At 47.6% G+C, this 16,105-nt stretch overlaps 1 protein-coding gene across 2 annotated transcripts in view; it reads right to left on the reverse strand.

The window, feature by feature from the left end:
* Positions 1–251: 251 nt before the first annotated feature.
* Positions 252–16,105, reverse strand: part of TRIM37 (tripartite motif containing 37) — a 44,152-nt gene continuing 28,298 nt past the window's right edge. The window contains exons 19-26 of one of the 2 annotated variants that reach the window (XR_013979835.1): positions 11,497–11,697; positions 9,475–9,780; positions 7,834–7,965; positions 7,245–7,431; positions 6,156–6,277; positions 2,445–2,610; positions 1,433–1,520; positions 252–941 (exon numbers count right to left, since the gene is read on the reverse strand). Coding sequence is in view for 1 of the 2 variants with exons in the window: in XM_080982867.1 (XP_080838993.1) it covers positions 938–941; positions 1,433–1,520; positions 2,449–2,610; positions 6,156–6,277; positions 7,245–7,431; positions 7,834–7,965; positions 9,475–9,780; positions 11,497–11,697 (1,202 nt within the window). In the remaining variant the exon portion in view is untranslated. The remainder of the gene's footprint in view (positions 942–1,432; positions 1,521–2,444; positions 2,611–6,155; positions 6,278–7,244; positions 7,432–7,833; positions 7,966–9,474; positions 9,781–11,496; positions 11,698–16,105) is intronic. The other variant, XM_080982867.1, reaches the window with a different exon arrangement.

Genomic DNA, 16,105 nt, shown 5'->3' on the forward strand with positions numbered 1-16,105 from the left:
TCAACTGGCAGAGGGATGTGGCCAAGTTTACCCACTGGATCAGACCCAACCTTAAACACCTTCATCACTGCTGCTGCATTGATATGAAGTCCTAAGGATATACATCATTCTCTGCTTTAGGCACTCTCCCTTCACCAGCTTGTAACAATCAGGGCATTTTAACAGCTATTTCTTGCATACAATCTGCCATCCCCATACCACACACAATATCCCTTTCAGTCCAAGGTCTGTGGTTTAAACTGCACAAGCGCTGTCATTTCCATGTTCATTTTATTAATTAAAAGTGCAAACCATTTTCATCTGAACTATATGAATTTTTACAGCAGTTAAACGACAAGAATAAATCCTTCCATTAAGTACAACATTCAGGAGGACGCAACAAACATTTATACAGTAACTCATGCTTAAAAGAAAACAGCCAATGCAGCTTAGCTTCACAGAACACCTTTAGCAGCTCAAATGCAATGCACAGTGGCAAAAGAGTTTGGCAACAAAGTTTTCAACTGGCCAAAAATGGACTAATGGGGAGAGAGGAGAGACTCATGGATAGAGGCATTTCACTGTAAGTAGCTCAGGAATCAGAAGTGTAACAGCTTTAGTGTCAGTTCAATTCACTTAAAAATAAAGGTGGGGTGGGCATTCCCTTCCCCTTCTCCCTCTCCCATCCCAAACTCCTCAGCTATGAAGAGCAAGGCTGAGGCTCCAGCACCTTTTAGAGGCACGCAGGGTGCAGGTTGACAACCGAGCAGGATCAGAAAAGCGAGTACAGCTAGATTTTCAGTAGGAAAAGGACCGGAAGGAGCAAGGAAATGTGCACAAGGCATTACCAGAAACAATGCAGGTGAATTAAGAGGGACCCAGTGATGCTTCATCCAGCCACCTTCAACAGGCTAATGAATGCTAATCCATCTTCGGGTAGCCTCTGCTACCTCATGCTCTACCTGGGCCAGAGAGAGAAAGAAATTTCTTATCAGAAGTAGTCCAAGTCAACATTCGGGGGGGGGGGAGCAAAGAGAAGGGATACACCTGAAGTATTTTTTTCCAGCCTGGTTTAAAGAACCCAAGCCTAGAATTATGAACAAAAAAGGAGAAAGCAAAGCAAGTAGCTCTCGGAGCAGCCTAATGTCCCCCGCAACAACAATGCAAATACACAACTATGTACTGCAATGCTTCAGCAGGATCTCATCCTCCTGGAAAGTCAGTTTTTGACAGAAGCATAAAGAGTGAGGAAACCTATCAAGTCGTAAGATGTTACAATATCACCTAGGCAGAAAGTTACTTGTGCCAGAATGGCAGTTTTCTCTGGTAGCTGCCTCACTCCACAGGTCCCAAACCCTCATAAAAGTTAATGTATCAAGGGTGACTGAAGTCATTTGCCACAATGAGACTTTCAAGTCACACAGAAACCAACAGCAGTTCCTTTGCCATTTACCTTGTGCTGCCGTCCTTTCCGGTGGCAAAAGGGAGGTCTTCAGGGCCTGTTTGGTCACCCTCAGGAAAAACTGAGCATAGCTCAAAGGCTGAACACACAAACAACCGGGATTTAGAACACAACACACCAAAAGCAGTTTCAAATAACTTTTTAAAATAAGTAGTAGTAGTATTTTATATAATGCAGCCCATATAATGCAAGGTGGGGGGGGGGGCTGCTTCTCACACAGCTTTCCCCTGAACATATGATGATGGAAAATACCTGTACTATAACACTGACACATTGAGCAATGTGTCCACTATACTGTGCTTGCATTGAGTTGCTCAATTTCCAAGATCCCTATGCAATATGGGTAGGGGATGTTTGTCCTACTTGCAAGACACTCAAGTGAAGGTCCTCCTACACCATGCAAGAGGCAGTCTTCACGACCATGTGCCCATCCAGGCTGCATCACCAATGTGGTCCTTTCAGTGAAAGGAGAGAGAGTGGTGATGCATGAAGCCTATGCAGTTGCTAAGGCAACCATACTGCAATAAGAAGGCACACACAAATCAACAGAACTGCCATTGCCTCTTTGGGGGAGTCCTCTCTGCTTCATAACTAGGAACGCTGAGGAGGTCAGAGTTTAAATATTGGCATCTTCAGGATCCAAGGGTGTAACTACGGTGTGTGTGTGTGTGTGTGTGTGTGTGAGAGAGAGAGAGAGAGAGAGAGAGAGAGGGAGAGTGGCAGATGGTAATATTGGGAATAGCACTAGATAAGAACCATCAGTACAAAATCAGAAGCTCACAGAACTAGGTAAAGCGAAAGTATTTGCAACATATAAGCTGGCCCCCCTTGGCCTGTGCCCTTCGGATGTTTTGAACTATAACTTCCATCAGCCCCAACCAGCACTGGCTGGGGCTGATGGGAGTTGTAGTCTGAAACATCTGGAAGGTCCCAGGTGGGGGACAGTTGACCTAGATGCTGAGTTTTTTCCCCAGCCCTGATCCCTGTCTGACAGCCTCCTTACCTACCGTCACTTGAAGGCTGGGACTGGAAAGCCTGGCTGAAGACATCTGGAGCGGCACTGGCAGCTTCCCCATCCTCCTGCTCTTCATTCTCTGTGTCGCATTCAATGTCACTGTCACTGCTCATGCCTGGCAGGAGGTGAAGGATGTGCTTCTGGCAAAGCCCAGCTGCACACAGCAAGGAGGAGGAGAGATTGCTGAGGCTCTAGAAACCGCTCTCAAAAAAAGCACCAACAGCTTCAGTCTCTTCCCTGAGAACTGCAATCTAGATCTAAAAAACACTCAAGCTTCCCAGCCTTGTCGGCCCAGAAAGCAACATGGAGCCTTGGAAAGAGAATAAAATCATTCTCTCAGAGGTTAACACCTCCTATGGAGTGATGTGGTGGGGGGAGACTTGATGAACAGGAAGAACCAGCATCACAGGAAATTATTGAAGAGCTGAAGCACCACAGTTCGTTTACACTATTTGAGCAATCAAAAGAAGTTCCACATTTTAATGGGCACTAGCTGAAATCTTGCAAATTTGGCTACTCTTTCTCAGCAAGATTCCAAAACTGGCCACCCAGAATTGTGAGAACTGAGTAAGCAGAGTTAGGCAGTCAATTAGGCAGTCAAGTCAAAAGATGAAGCTGCAGCAAACCCACTGCCTCAGGGGACTCAGAGCAGAGTCACAGAGCAGTTCCTCATCCTCAAGCAGAGCAGGATATTCAGATTCACCCTGGATAAGGCCCAAGTTTTTCTTTGGGTATTTCTCTTTATCAATGGAAACCTGTTTCCTCTCAAGATCTGCATTCCCATGGGGGTAAACTGGGAGACGGGGGTGCATCAGCCCTTTGAGCCACAAGTTCAATGACCCTAAGAAGGCCAACCTAGTTAAAACCTTAGAAAGGACTCTTTATGACAGTTGTTACTGTCTCACTTCTAGTTATATTTCAACACTTTGAAAATTAGTTTTTAAAGCTCTGATCCCTGTCCTATAGCCCCAGGATGGTTTACAGCACGGGTCGGCAAGGTTTACCTCAGCTGGGCCAGTTCACTCCCGCAGAGATCGCTCTGTGGACTGGATTGCATCTGCGCGGGCGTGATTTCCAGCATCTGCGCATGTGCAGACACAATTTCCGGCACCATGGAAGCAAGTCCCCGCTCCGCTGGTTTAGCACAGCGGGTGGTGACTTGCCGAGCAGACAGCTCAGTTCAGGGGCGACTCGTGGGCCGTTTAAACGACCCCTGTGGGCCGCTTGTGGCCCATGGGCCACAGGTTGCTGACCCCTGGTTTACAGAGTTCAGACAAATAATACAATAATAATACTTAATGCAGCTTTGAATTATATAAGAGGGGTTTCTAGTAAGGTTTGGTTTGAGTGTAGCAATTCTAGGACCTATTAGGATGTTCTATTCCTGGAAACTTATGGAATCTGATGCCTGAATGCTCTGAAGGATTTTTCAGCATCAATACCTGAGTGCTACCTCTGGTGTGTATTTCCTCAGGAGTAGGACTTCCAAATATGACCGGATCATTTCCCCAGTAGAAATTTTGAAGTCTCCATGTCCTGACTCCACTGGTCAATGGGAGCAGCACTCATCACTAGATGCCTGGTTCCATCTGAACAGAAGGAACCTTAGAGGAAGTCCAGTGCTCTCCATTTTGCTTCCTTCCTAGTTTCCAATTCTGAGTCATTTTTGTTACCAACATTCAAATGTGTGGGCAACTACGTATTGTCTCTAGGTTTTTTTGTGTTTTTTAATGAAAGCTATAATTTTAACCAGAATTCCTCATGGCCTGGACTGGCTGACAGGTTATATATATTCCTTTTCTACTCTATGTTAAGCTTCTATGTCTGCTACAAATAATCCTCAGTGCACTAAAAAGTAAAACCCACTGACATCAATATAACTTGTTCTGAAGTTCACATGTTGAGGACCGGACTGTTAGCCACATGTTGTTTTCACTGCAGACCAACGTAATCTCTTTTTTACTCTTACTTCAGTAAATCCATCTAATGATAGTCTTTGCTTCCACTATTTAAGCTGCTTTTTGCAGTTGGTAGCCAGCCAGCCAGCACTGCCCTCTTGCCACCAGCAGCACATGTGAATCACTGTTTTTCTAAAAGCTCCAAAGTCAAAACGTTATCTATATTTAGCAGCTGAAGGCAGTGCCGTAGCCTCCTTAAGCAGGTTCATACCACCCAGCTTCTCCAAGTGCTACCCTGCAAATCAGGACACTTTTCCAGATCACAGAGAGGCTGTAAAGCACATCTGGGGAGTTTCAATAGAAGGGCCAAGGTGCTGTAGGGCTTCTGCCAAGCAGCTCCATTTAGGAAGGCACTCCCCGTTTCACATACAAAGAGAACCTAAACGTCAGAGTGAGGTTTCCCCAGCTCAGAGCATCACACTACAACATCAGGCTCCCAATTAACTTTGTCCTTGAGTATTAACAGAGAACTGCCAACATTCTCCGTCTCCATGGCTACAAAAAGCCAAACCAAAAGGGTTCTGCTGCTTCCGATTCCCTTAACAAAAGGAAATAAGGAGGAACGGGGTTTTCCATAATGCAGGTTTAAAAAAAACCAATAAATTAGTGTGTCTGACTTCTTCCTGCTGCCTCCTACGACAGCCAAACTGCAAAGCAGAGTGACTAAGAAGGAATTTCAGCCTGATGTCAGACACGCCTCCTGCAACACCTACGCAAGACTGCCCTGCGCAGATAACGGTGGTGGATGCTGGCACCTTAGTGCCGTCACACATTGAAATTCAAATGCCTGCAGGGGTAGAAGGCAGAGCTTTGCAAGAAAAGTGTGAGTGGCAGGGGGTGGGTGGGGAGACCTTCTAAATGAACAACCTACTCCCTGCCCCAGGGTGGCCTCTTGTTTCCATAGGGAAAAGCAAAGTCTTCCCCACTGCTGCTAAGCTTGCTTTGGATTGCATTCTAAAGATGCATAAGAACCCCAACTAAGCCACAATCATTGCCAAGAGGACCTCACAGCAACCTCAGCCCACTGCTCAAGAGAGATAAACAGCCCCTTTGCTCATTAGCACAACCTCCTTCTGTGAGGCAAGCCACTTATTCCAGTTTCACAGATGGAAGAGCCGAGGTGAGAGATGGAAAATGTTTCCCAGAGGCAACCCACTGACTGCATGGCTATAGCAGAAACTTGTTCTGCATTCTCTTGAGGTACACACCTGACCTTCAAAGCACTGCTCTGGATACTCCTGTTGCTGAATGGTTAGACCCACCTGGTGCCCTCCAGATGTCATTGGACTACATACAACTCCTACAGTTTACTCAGACAGGAAGAAGGTCCTCCAAGGATCCAAGAACAGGGGCAGATTGAACCAGGAGCCTCCTGGATATAGAAGGCATGCTAATACAGGCTCTCTTTGCACTGGCTAACAACACATTACAGCCCTGCATGGAAGGTAAGTAACAAAGTCCCTCTGCACCTCAGACCACTAACTTAAGCCCAACCCCAAGCAAGCTACCGAGTACAGCTTGGCTTTCCAGCTAGTGATTTGCAAGATTCCAAACGTGTGGAATAGTAAGAGAAGGAAGTTCATTAGAAGGCTCTTTGTACCGACAACCACAGCTGCTTCTTTAGATTCACAATACTTGAACCTGCAAGGTTACTGAGTCCTTGATGCATGTGAAGAGACATTCCTGCTTTTTTAGTTATTGGGCCCGTTTCCCTGCAAAACCGAAACAGCCTTGGGTTTACCTTCTTCTGCCCCTGCTGCTGAGGCTCCCTCAGAGAGCACCACCTGCAGCTCTCCAGCCTCCGTGTTGTTTTCTAAGTCAGCAGGCTCTGTTGTTTCCACGCGGCATCGATTTGAATTGGGTCTAAGAGGAAGAGGCAGGGCAGGTTTTACAAAGCAGCCAAGGACATTCAGTGCTAAGCTAGTACTGCCAAGAAGCTCAAGCTTTTGTTATTTAAAAAGGCACTTGGTTGCTGGGGTTAAACTGAAATCATGCAGTCAACAACTACCAAGTCTAGAAGGTCAAGTCTCCATGCCCAAACTTTTACGTAAGAAAGTAAGGAGAACAGAAGAACTCTGCCAGGTCAGGCAAATGGCCCATCCAGCATCCTGTTCGCACAGAGGCCAAGTGGATGCCTGTGGAAAGGCTGCAAACAGGACCTGACTGCAACAACACTTTCCCAGCTTGTGATTCCAGCAACTGGGATTACAGCCTGGAGGCACATTTGGAAGTTGTAAGAAACCTTCACAGGCACCCCAAAATATCAATTTCACAGAATAAAAAGTGGCTATGTTCAGAACCCCCTTTCCAAACAGGTAACCCACCTAAATAAACCTCCCAAAAAGATAAAAAAGCAGCCGCCCGTGCAATCTGAATAAATACTATTCAAAAAAAATGGGAGGAGCAGGGGACCTTGCCAGGCACACAAGGAGCGCCTGAGGGTGCCATGGTACCTACAGACAGCAGTTTGGGGCCCCAAAGCCTTACATGGCTATCAGTCTTTTACAAAGGACCACCCACCATATTGCCCCTCTGCAAATACTCCCCTGTCAAGCACACTACTTCAGCCAACATTTTCAACAAATACAAGTAAAGCGGGCACATGCCAGAGAAAACATGGGCTACTTTTAATATATGGTGGTTTTCTGGTGCAGGTAAATTTATTATATATGTAGCATTAACTACTGAGCATCTCCCAAGAGTGAAAAGCAGAGGATGGGAAAGAGGGACCCCAAGTTGAGAAATATGCTACAAAAGCCACAAGGTGAGAATAAAATGATGTTCCTTTCTTTGAAGCCACAAACAGGCTAACTGAGCAACACAAACTTACCCCACAGCAGTTATTTTCCTGGCCTTTTCCACAGGCAATATGCCATTTAAGCCACATGCACCCACATCAGAATCTGAGACTTCACATTGCCTGTCTTCGGGCTTAGACAATGGCTCTGAGGCACAGCCGTTGGTCAAGGACCTGGGGGAGCCATGCCTACTGCTGGGCTTTGGGTTTCCCAGGCAACCTATGGAAAGGCAAGGCAAGTATGTCACATGGCCACCCAGGCTATAACAATGGGATCCCAATGTTGCAGCACACAATCCATACTTTTGAAAATACTGTATATTGTCAAGCCTGGATACTTTGGGTGGTTTGGTTTGTGCACAACTTTCTATCGCAAGGGTAGACATTGGGGTCTCCTCCATATGTCACTGGACTTCAACACACATCAGCCCCAGCCAGCATGGCCAATGGTCAGGGATGATGGAGTCTGGAGGACACCATGTTGGCTACCCCTGCTGCTCTATTAACAGCAATTTGGAATCTCAATATGCAGTAGTTACCAGGGAAATCTCTCTCTCTCTCTCTCTCTCTCTCTCTCACACACACACACACACACACACACACACACACAACCTGTTTATACCTTCAGAGGAAATCTGACAATCTCCCTTCAAGTGAAGATTTCCATCTCCACAATCCATTGCTCTTCGCAGAGACAGACTCCCTGCTGCTCCACTTCGACTAGCTTTGCTTGAATGAATTTTCTTATTTGTGGCTGCAAGATTTAGAAAAGGAAACCTACATTTAAAATAACCAGCATTAAAAAACAAAAAATAACAAAGATACGCCGACTAATCTTACCATTATCACATCTTTCAGTAATGACTCTGAAAATGAGGGTGACATCCCACTTGGCCCCCAGGGAGATGGGACATTCCCTTTCTTAGGGTAAACCTCCCCACATGCCTTTCTCACTCTGCAAGTTTAATTACTCTCCATCATTGAAAACTGCTGCTACAACGGAAGTTATTTAGTATCTAAACCAGAGCACCTCAAAGCACATCTGTCACCTAAACTGATTAAAAGCTTCGTAATTCCAGTTCTGGGGATGGGAGATCACAGAGCATCTAGTGGGGGCACAGCTCAGTGTGAGCACGTGCATTGAATGCAGAAGGTTCAGTTTCTGGTGTCTAGCTAAAAGCATATTCTGGAAGCACAGATAGGAAAGACCTGTCTCTGCTGGAGACCCTGGAGAACTACTGTTAGAGTAGATAATATTCAGCTATTGAGATGAGGGGCCTGACCCAGGGTAAGGAAGCAGCCTACGATCCTTGGGTACATGAAGAGGCTCCTACTTAATTGTTATTAAGAACTCTCTACCCAGTAGACCCGCTGAAATCCTGTTATCTTGCTGTGTAAGCGATGATTCTTCATACATTAGTTAAATTATCTCTATCCTCAATACAAATGAGAAAGCAGAGAGTAAAGGAAGAAGTCCCTTTCGGCTCCTCTGTCTGTTCTCTTATTATGTAAATGAACCTGTTTGCATCAACTTTTATTGGTCTGTGACTGTAATAAATCAAATCAATCTATTGAAGGTTTTGCTTCATTTAAATTCTAATGAATTATTTCTACACCGGGCCTGCCTGCTGCAGTCTATCAAGCAGAACACAGCTTCCCAGCAGCTTAATAACCCTCCTGATCTTTCAACCTACACAACTGCAACATCATGGAATGCGCCTGGAGAAAGCCACAATAGGCTCAGGCATGTGCCGGGCTTGGTAGATCAAGTTATGCAGGCCTGCTCTGCCCTGTGTGAAGCACCAGAAACGCACCACATGAGGAACCTCATCTGAAAGTCTTTTTTTGGATTGTTTCAACACTTGCATGTTTCAACACTCCCCAGGGCTGGAATTCTTAGAATCCCAGGAGGCCACTAACTTGAGTAAAAACAACCCTCAAGAGAACCACCATCATGGTGGCTGCTTTGGCAAGAGCTGTTTAACATTCACAGTACAGGCGCAGTCGGTTTGAAATTGGATCAGAAAACTATATAGGCTTCCAAGCTGCTGGACATGTAAATCCACAAATCAAAATGTCTGGCTGGAAAGGTTTATTTAAAACCATTCCAATGGAACCATGAGCGCGTGCTATCAGCTTCTTTTGCCACCTTCAGAGTAGGCGCACTCACGGCTAGGCTATAGAAAGGCAGCATACTTCTGTTCTCAGGCAGACAGACCCCATTCTGCAAAAAAGGGACAATTAAGCCCCCTTCCCCACTTACAATTCCGTATGTAGCAGCTAGAGAGGGATGATTTTGTCAGCAGCTCCCTCCCAAGTTCTTGCAGCTTGTTGTAGCTCTCCGTCCCACAAGTAGCCAAGGTTCCCTGGTCACCAGGAAACGAGTAAGCGGTTGGCCCATCAGAAGCATTGCTGCTCCGGACCTCCGACAGCTGGTTCTTCACATCTGACATTTTACTGCGGACTTCGGCCATCTGGCTTTTCAACCTCTTCAGCATCTTCAAGTCTGGCGGAACACGCCACATGGCCTGGTGCCTCCGCTGATCCCTCTCTTTGAGAGAATACGATGCTTGACAGAGAGGAAATGGAGGAAAAAAGTCAGAAGCCCAGCAAGACAATGACTATAGACAGAGAGCAAATACCTGGGCCTTGCACCGTGGAAGATGCCTTTTCTGCTCCCCAGCTAGTTTCACAATCACAGAGCCCATGATTTCATTCTGTTGGCTGTTCTGTGTACACCACACATAATGGCAACTACAGAACCAGCACAAACCATGCAGTCTGCACAGCAGAAGTGAATGCGGTTGGAAACCAATCAGATGTGGCCATGCAGGCACATCAGTGAAGGCAAACTGAAGCAGCACTGCCTTCGCTCTGAAGCTCTGGGTTCTGCTCAGAATGTGCATCTGGATATACATCAGAATGCTCATTTAAATCCTTAAATTTGCTGTAGTTATCCCAGCTGCATTCCAACAAGACACGATATAATTCATGAGATCTCTTCCTCTGCCCACTCAAAGAATCACAACACATGTACCACGAAACATGGCGATGGAAACGGCAGTAAAGTTCGCTCCCCATCATCTCACTCCTAGCTGAAATTTAGAGCTCCCTTGTCAGTGGCCACCTTGTCATTATCCCCCTGCCTAAGAATCTGGATAACTTCACAAGCCACTTAGCCACCTCTCTTTCTACTGATAACATGAAGCCTGCTTAATTTTGCCAGACTGTAGCAGTCAAGTTCTGTTCCAGCCTCTCTCTCTCCCTTCCTATCTTTAGAGCTGACAGTACAAGAGGTGTTGCTATGGAAAGAAGAAAAAGTGTGTCTGTGTGTCTGTGTGTACCAGATGGATCATCATTTTATCCTCTGTTCTCTAAAGTCAACAAAATGGTTGCTTCAAAGTGACCTGAAACCAGGTATCAGTGGCTCCAGGCCAATTAACTCCAAACAAAATAAAAACATTAAAGTTTGACCTTCACTGGTTTGTAGCAACAAAAGGACGTGTACGGTTAGGTCACCTTTCCTCTGGCACGTGCCCAGTTAAGGCTAAGATACATCTCCAGTGTTTGAAAGACAGAGGAAAATATGGCAAACATGGCTGGTTTGCCCTGAGATCATGCCTGCCTCTCTAAGAGCTCAGATGAGCCAAGGGCTGAGGACTGCAGGCATCTTAAACAACACCAAGGAGAAGCATCTGCAGCAGCAAGTATGCTACTAAAAGAAAACAGAACTGGAATGTATTAGAGAATTCTTAGGCTGGACAACCACAGTAAGTTATGTGGACAACACTGGATAAAAACCCTAAGATATCTGGTTTAAGTCAAATGTCTACATCCAACCTCATGCACACCCCCTTGGTTGTCTTCAAGGTTCAGGTTCGGGTTCAGCTTTCTCCAACCCGGTGCCCTCCAAATATTTTAAACTCCAACTCCCATCATCCCTGACGGCTGAAGCTGATGGAAGTTATGGTCTAAAACATCTTAGGAGATGAGGATGGGCAGAACTGAGGTTGGGGGAAACTAGTGCAGACTATAAATCCTTCCCAGAAAGAGACCCTATGTGACAGACACAAACCTAGCATTGCACAGCTTTAGCAGCTAATTCCAAGACACACAAAGGTTTCGACTTAAACACACAACTGGATGATGGAAGTACATTCTGTTGCTTCACATTAAAAACCATTCCAAGTACAGGAAAGCAATTTGAACAGGAAACCATTCAGAAAGCTCCATCCTGTTAATGCTGTTGATTGGATGGGGGGGGGGGGAGGTTCCATCCACTCACCTCTGTTCTGCAGCAGTGAAGCAGGAGGGCGTGGCTGTAGGCCCCACAGGTTTTCCATCCCATTCCTGTCCTTCAGGTCCAACAGGTGAATTAAAATCAATGGGTCTATGTCAAGTAAGCTGCTACTGGCTGAAGAGCCTAGTGCGCTTCCTCCCCTCCTGGACATGCGGCTGCTTGCATTGGGATAGCCATGGCTACCACCTGGAAGGAGGAGAAGAATGCTTAGTAATAATAACAACAACAATAATAATAATAATAATAATAATAATAATTTATTATTTGTACCCCGCCCATCTGGCTGGGTTTCCCCAGCCACTCTGGGCGGCTTCCATAGAAACCAAAAAACACGAAAATATCATACATTAAAAACTTCCCTGAACAGGGCTGCCTTAAGATGTCTTCTGAATGTCAGGTAGTTGTTTATCGTTTTGACATCTGATGGGAGGGCGTTCCACAGGGCGGGCGCCACTACCGAGAAGGCCCTCTGCCTGGTTCCCTGTAGCTTTGCTTCTTGCAGTGAGGGAACCGCCAGAAGGCCCTCGGCGTTGGACCTCAGCGTCCGGGCAGAACGATGGGGGTGGAGACGCTCCTTCAGGTATACTGGGCCAAGGCCGTTTAGGGCTTTAAAGGTCAACACCAGCACTTTGAATTGTGCTCGGAAACGTACTGGGAGCCAATGTAGGTCTTTCAAGACCAGTGTTATGTGGTCTCGGCGGCCGCCCCCAGTCACCAGTCTAGCTGCCGCGTTCTGGATTAGTTGTAGTTTCTGAGTCACCTTCAAAGGTAGCCCCACGTAGAGCCCATTGCAGTAGTCAAAGCGGGAGATAACTAGAGCATGCACCACTCTGGCGAGACAGTCCACGGGCAGGTAGGGTCTCAGCCTGCGTACCAGGTGGAGTTGGTAGACAGCTGCCCTGGATACAGAATTGACCTGCGCCTCCATGGACAGCTGTGAGTCCAAAATGACTCCCAGGCTGCGCACCTGGTCCTTCAGGGGCACAGTTACCCTATTCAGGACCAGGGAGTCCTCCACACCAGCCCGCCCGTCCCCCAAAAACAGTACTTCTGTCTTGTCAGGATTCAACTTCAATCCATTAGCCGCCATCCATCCTCCAGCCGCCTCCAGACACTCACACAGGACCTTCACCACCTTCACTGGTTCTGATTTGAAAGAGAGGTAGAGCTGGGTATCATCTGCATATTGATGGATACCCAGTCCAAACCCCCTGATGATCTCTCCCAGCGGCTTCATATAGATGTTAAAAAGCATGGGGGAGAGGACGGAAGTGAGGGCCCAAGGGTCTGAACACTCATCCCCCCCCCCCACTTTCTGAACACGGCCCAGGAGGAAGGAGCGAAACCACTGTATAACAGTGCCCCCAGCTCCCAACCCCTCTAGACGGTCCAGAAGGATGTTATGGTCGATTGTATCAAAGGCCGCTGAAAGATCCAGCAGAACCAGGAAACAACTCTCACCTTTGTCCCTAGCTCGCCTGGGGATCATCAACCAGTGCGACCAAGGCAGTTTCAGTCCCATGATGAGGCCTGAACCCCGATTGGAAGGGATCCAAATGGTCCGCATCCTCCAGGCGTGCCTGGAGTTGTTCAGCAACCACGCGCTCAATCACCTTGCCCAAGAATGGAAGATTTGAGACTGGGCGATAGTTGGCCATACTGGCTGGGTCTAAAGATCGTTTTTTAAGAAGCGGTTTAATGACCGCCTCTTTCAGCGGATCTGGGAATGTTCCCTCACAGGGAAGCATTCACCACCCCGCAGAGCCCATCGCCCAGCCCTTCCTGGCTTGCGTTTATTAGCCAGGATGGGCAAGGATCAAGGAGACAGGTGGTTGGTTTCACGTGTCCAAGCAGCCTGTCCACATCTCGGGGGTAACGGATTGAAATTGATTCCATGCAACTTGACCAGACAGGGCTCTAGCACTCTCCCGCCCCGGCCCTGCTCCCACGGTGGTGTCTAGCTCCTTCCGAATATGAGTGATTTTATCTGCAAAAAACTTTGCAAAATCGTTGCAAGAGATCTTGGGGTCTTTACAAGGCCCCGGTGGTAAAGGTGGTTCCGTTAAATTGCGAACCACCTGAAAGAGTCTCCTGCTACTATTTTCTGCAGATGCAATAGAGGCAGTGAAGAAAGTCTTCTTCGCCGTTGCTATCGCCACTTGGTAGGCTCAACGTTGAGCTCTAACCTGTGTCCGATCAGATTCGGAGTGAGTTTTCTGCCACCGACGCTCTAGCCGTCTCAGCGATTGTTTCATCGCCCTCAGCTCCGAAGAAAACCACGGGGCTGTCCGGGCTCCATGCAATCGGAGAGGGCGCTTCGGAGCCAGACAGTCGATAGCCCTGGTTAACTCCGCATTCCAGCGGGCCACCAGGGAATCAGCTGAAAGGCCATCAACATGGGATAAAGCATCCCCTACCACTCTCTGGAAACCATTTGGATCCATTAAGTGGCGGGGGCGGACCATCCGAATTGGTCCCACCTCCCTGCAGAGGGGAAGGGTCGCGGAGAAGTCCAGTTGCACCAGGAAGTGATCTGACCATGGCACTTCTTTTGTTTCACTTTTACTTAGTGTCAGATCATCCACGTCACTAGAGGTGAATACCAGGTCTAAGGCATGTCCATGACTATGAGTTGGGCCAAACTTATTCAGGGACAGCCCCATGGAGGCCATGCTTTCCACGAAGTCCCGAGCGGCCCCTTGTAAGGTTGTGTCGGCGTGGATGTTAAAATCCCCTAGGACAACCAAACTAGGTGTCTCCAGGAGAACATCCGCCACGACCTGAAGCAGCTCGGACAGGGAATCCTTGGTGCAGCGGGGAGGTCGGTACACCAAAAGGAATCCTGTACTGCCCCTATTGCCCAACTTCCAGAACATGCACTCAGAAAACTGGGTCTTCCCAGTAGGACGCCTGATGCAAGCTAATGACTTCCTAAAAATCACTGCAACCCCCCCCCTCCCCACCCACATGACCTGGGTTGCTGTGCATAAGAGAAACCTGGTGGGCAAGCAGCAGCAAGGACAGGCCCACCTGCTTCCTCCAACCAGGTCTCTGTCACACATGCCAGGTCAAATCCTCCATCCACAATCAGGTCGTGGATGGCAGTGGTTTTATTCATAATTGACCTGGCATTGCACAGCAACACTTTCAGGTCATGTGGGTTTCCCCTGTTGATTCCAGTATCCATCCGGTCAAGGCCAGACCCGGAGGCAGGGATAGTCCTCAAACAACGACTAAACCTGCCTCCTCGGTAATGACATGGTCTGGTCTTAGCGTAACTCCTCCTCCTGCCCATGATCACCGAGATCGGATGTCCCAGTGCTTCCCCCCCTGTGGAACTTGTCCCAGCCATCGTGTTGGCTGGGGCCCCACTCCCAGGCAGCCCTGATCCCGCCCCTTAAAAACAAAACACAAACTATACAGAACCAATAAAACAACAAAAAACAAAAACAGAACAATTATACTAAAATTAATCCCCAACCAAATATCCATCCCACCCACCAACCCCCAACAAAGGAAAAAAGAAATACAAATTTAAATTGCCACCGACTGCTTGAGGACATTTTAAAACACATTAACCACTTGGAACAGGGAAGCAATCGCAGAACACTTCCCAACTTCCCCAAAAGTTTGTTCCAAATAAGGGCCTGGGCCACGCCCCCTGGGCCAGTTGGAAAAGGCCCTGGAAGGGAGCAGGCCCTGCAGTCCTCCCCACAGCCGATGGTCCGATTAGTGTTTCTATAACGCTTTAAGAATATCCAAAGCACTTCACATTCAGCAGCGGAGGCCTTCTAAAGTTAGGGGTGGCTGCCGCCCATTGGGACTGGTGAGATGGAAGGCAGAAAGACCAACAGGAGAAGAGTAGTAGAAGAGGAGGAGTTTGGATTTGATATCCACTACCTGAAGGAGTCTCAAAGCGGCTAACATTCTCCTTTCCCTTCCTCCCCCACAACAAACACTCTGTGAGGTGAGTGGGGCTGAAAGACTTCAGAGAGAAGTGTGACTAGCCCAAGGTCACCCAGCAGCTGCATGTGGAGGAGCGGAGACGCAAACCCGGTTCACCAGATTACGAGTCTACTGCTCTTAACCACACTGGCTCTAATAGTTCTAATTTTGTTCCCACCTTTCTCCCTGCTGAGTTGTACAAGGGCAACGCTAAGGAGGAGGAAGCCGACAGGCAGCACCACTCCCTGGACTGGTTGTAAGTAAGAAGACAGGCAGGCAGAGGCTGGCTGAGGGCAGGTTGAGGTTGGTGGGGCAGTGCCCCGTCCGCTGCAGTTGCCAACCTCCACTCTCCCAAATAGTGAATTCAGTATGTGTGTCTGACAGGATTGTAGCCAAACTACTCTTGGTGCAAAAGTCTGTGCAGGGAAACAGTGTATCTAGTTGCCCGCTGTAAGTTAGTTGAATGGGGAAAATAAACACCCATATAAAAAGCCACTAAGGGGCTCTGGCAAAGCAGGTGATTAAGAACACGCAATTAGCAAAATTGGAGATTCCTCAGAATTGAGTGGGTTACAGACAGACACCAGTGAGGGAGGATTTTACAGACAGCAAACACTTTTAAAAAGAGAAGGCTAGGGAACACAATCAA

The sequence above is a fragment of the Podarcis pityusensis genome (genome assembly GCF_964106645.2).
Source record: "Podarcis pityusensis genome assembly, chromosome: 15".
In the NCBI taxonomy this organism is placed as follows: Eukaryota; Metazoa; Chordata; class Lepidosauria; order Squamata; family Lacertidae; genus Podarcis; species Podarcis pityusensis.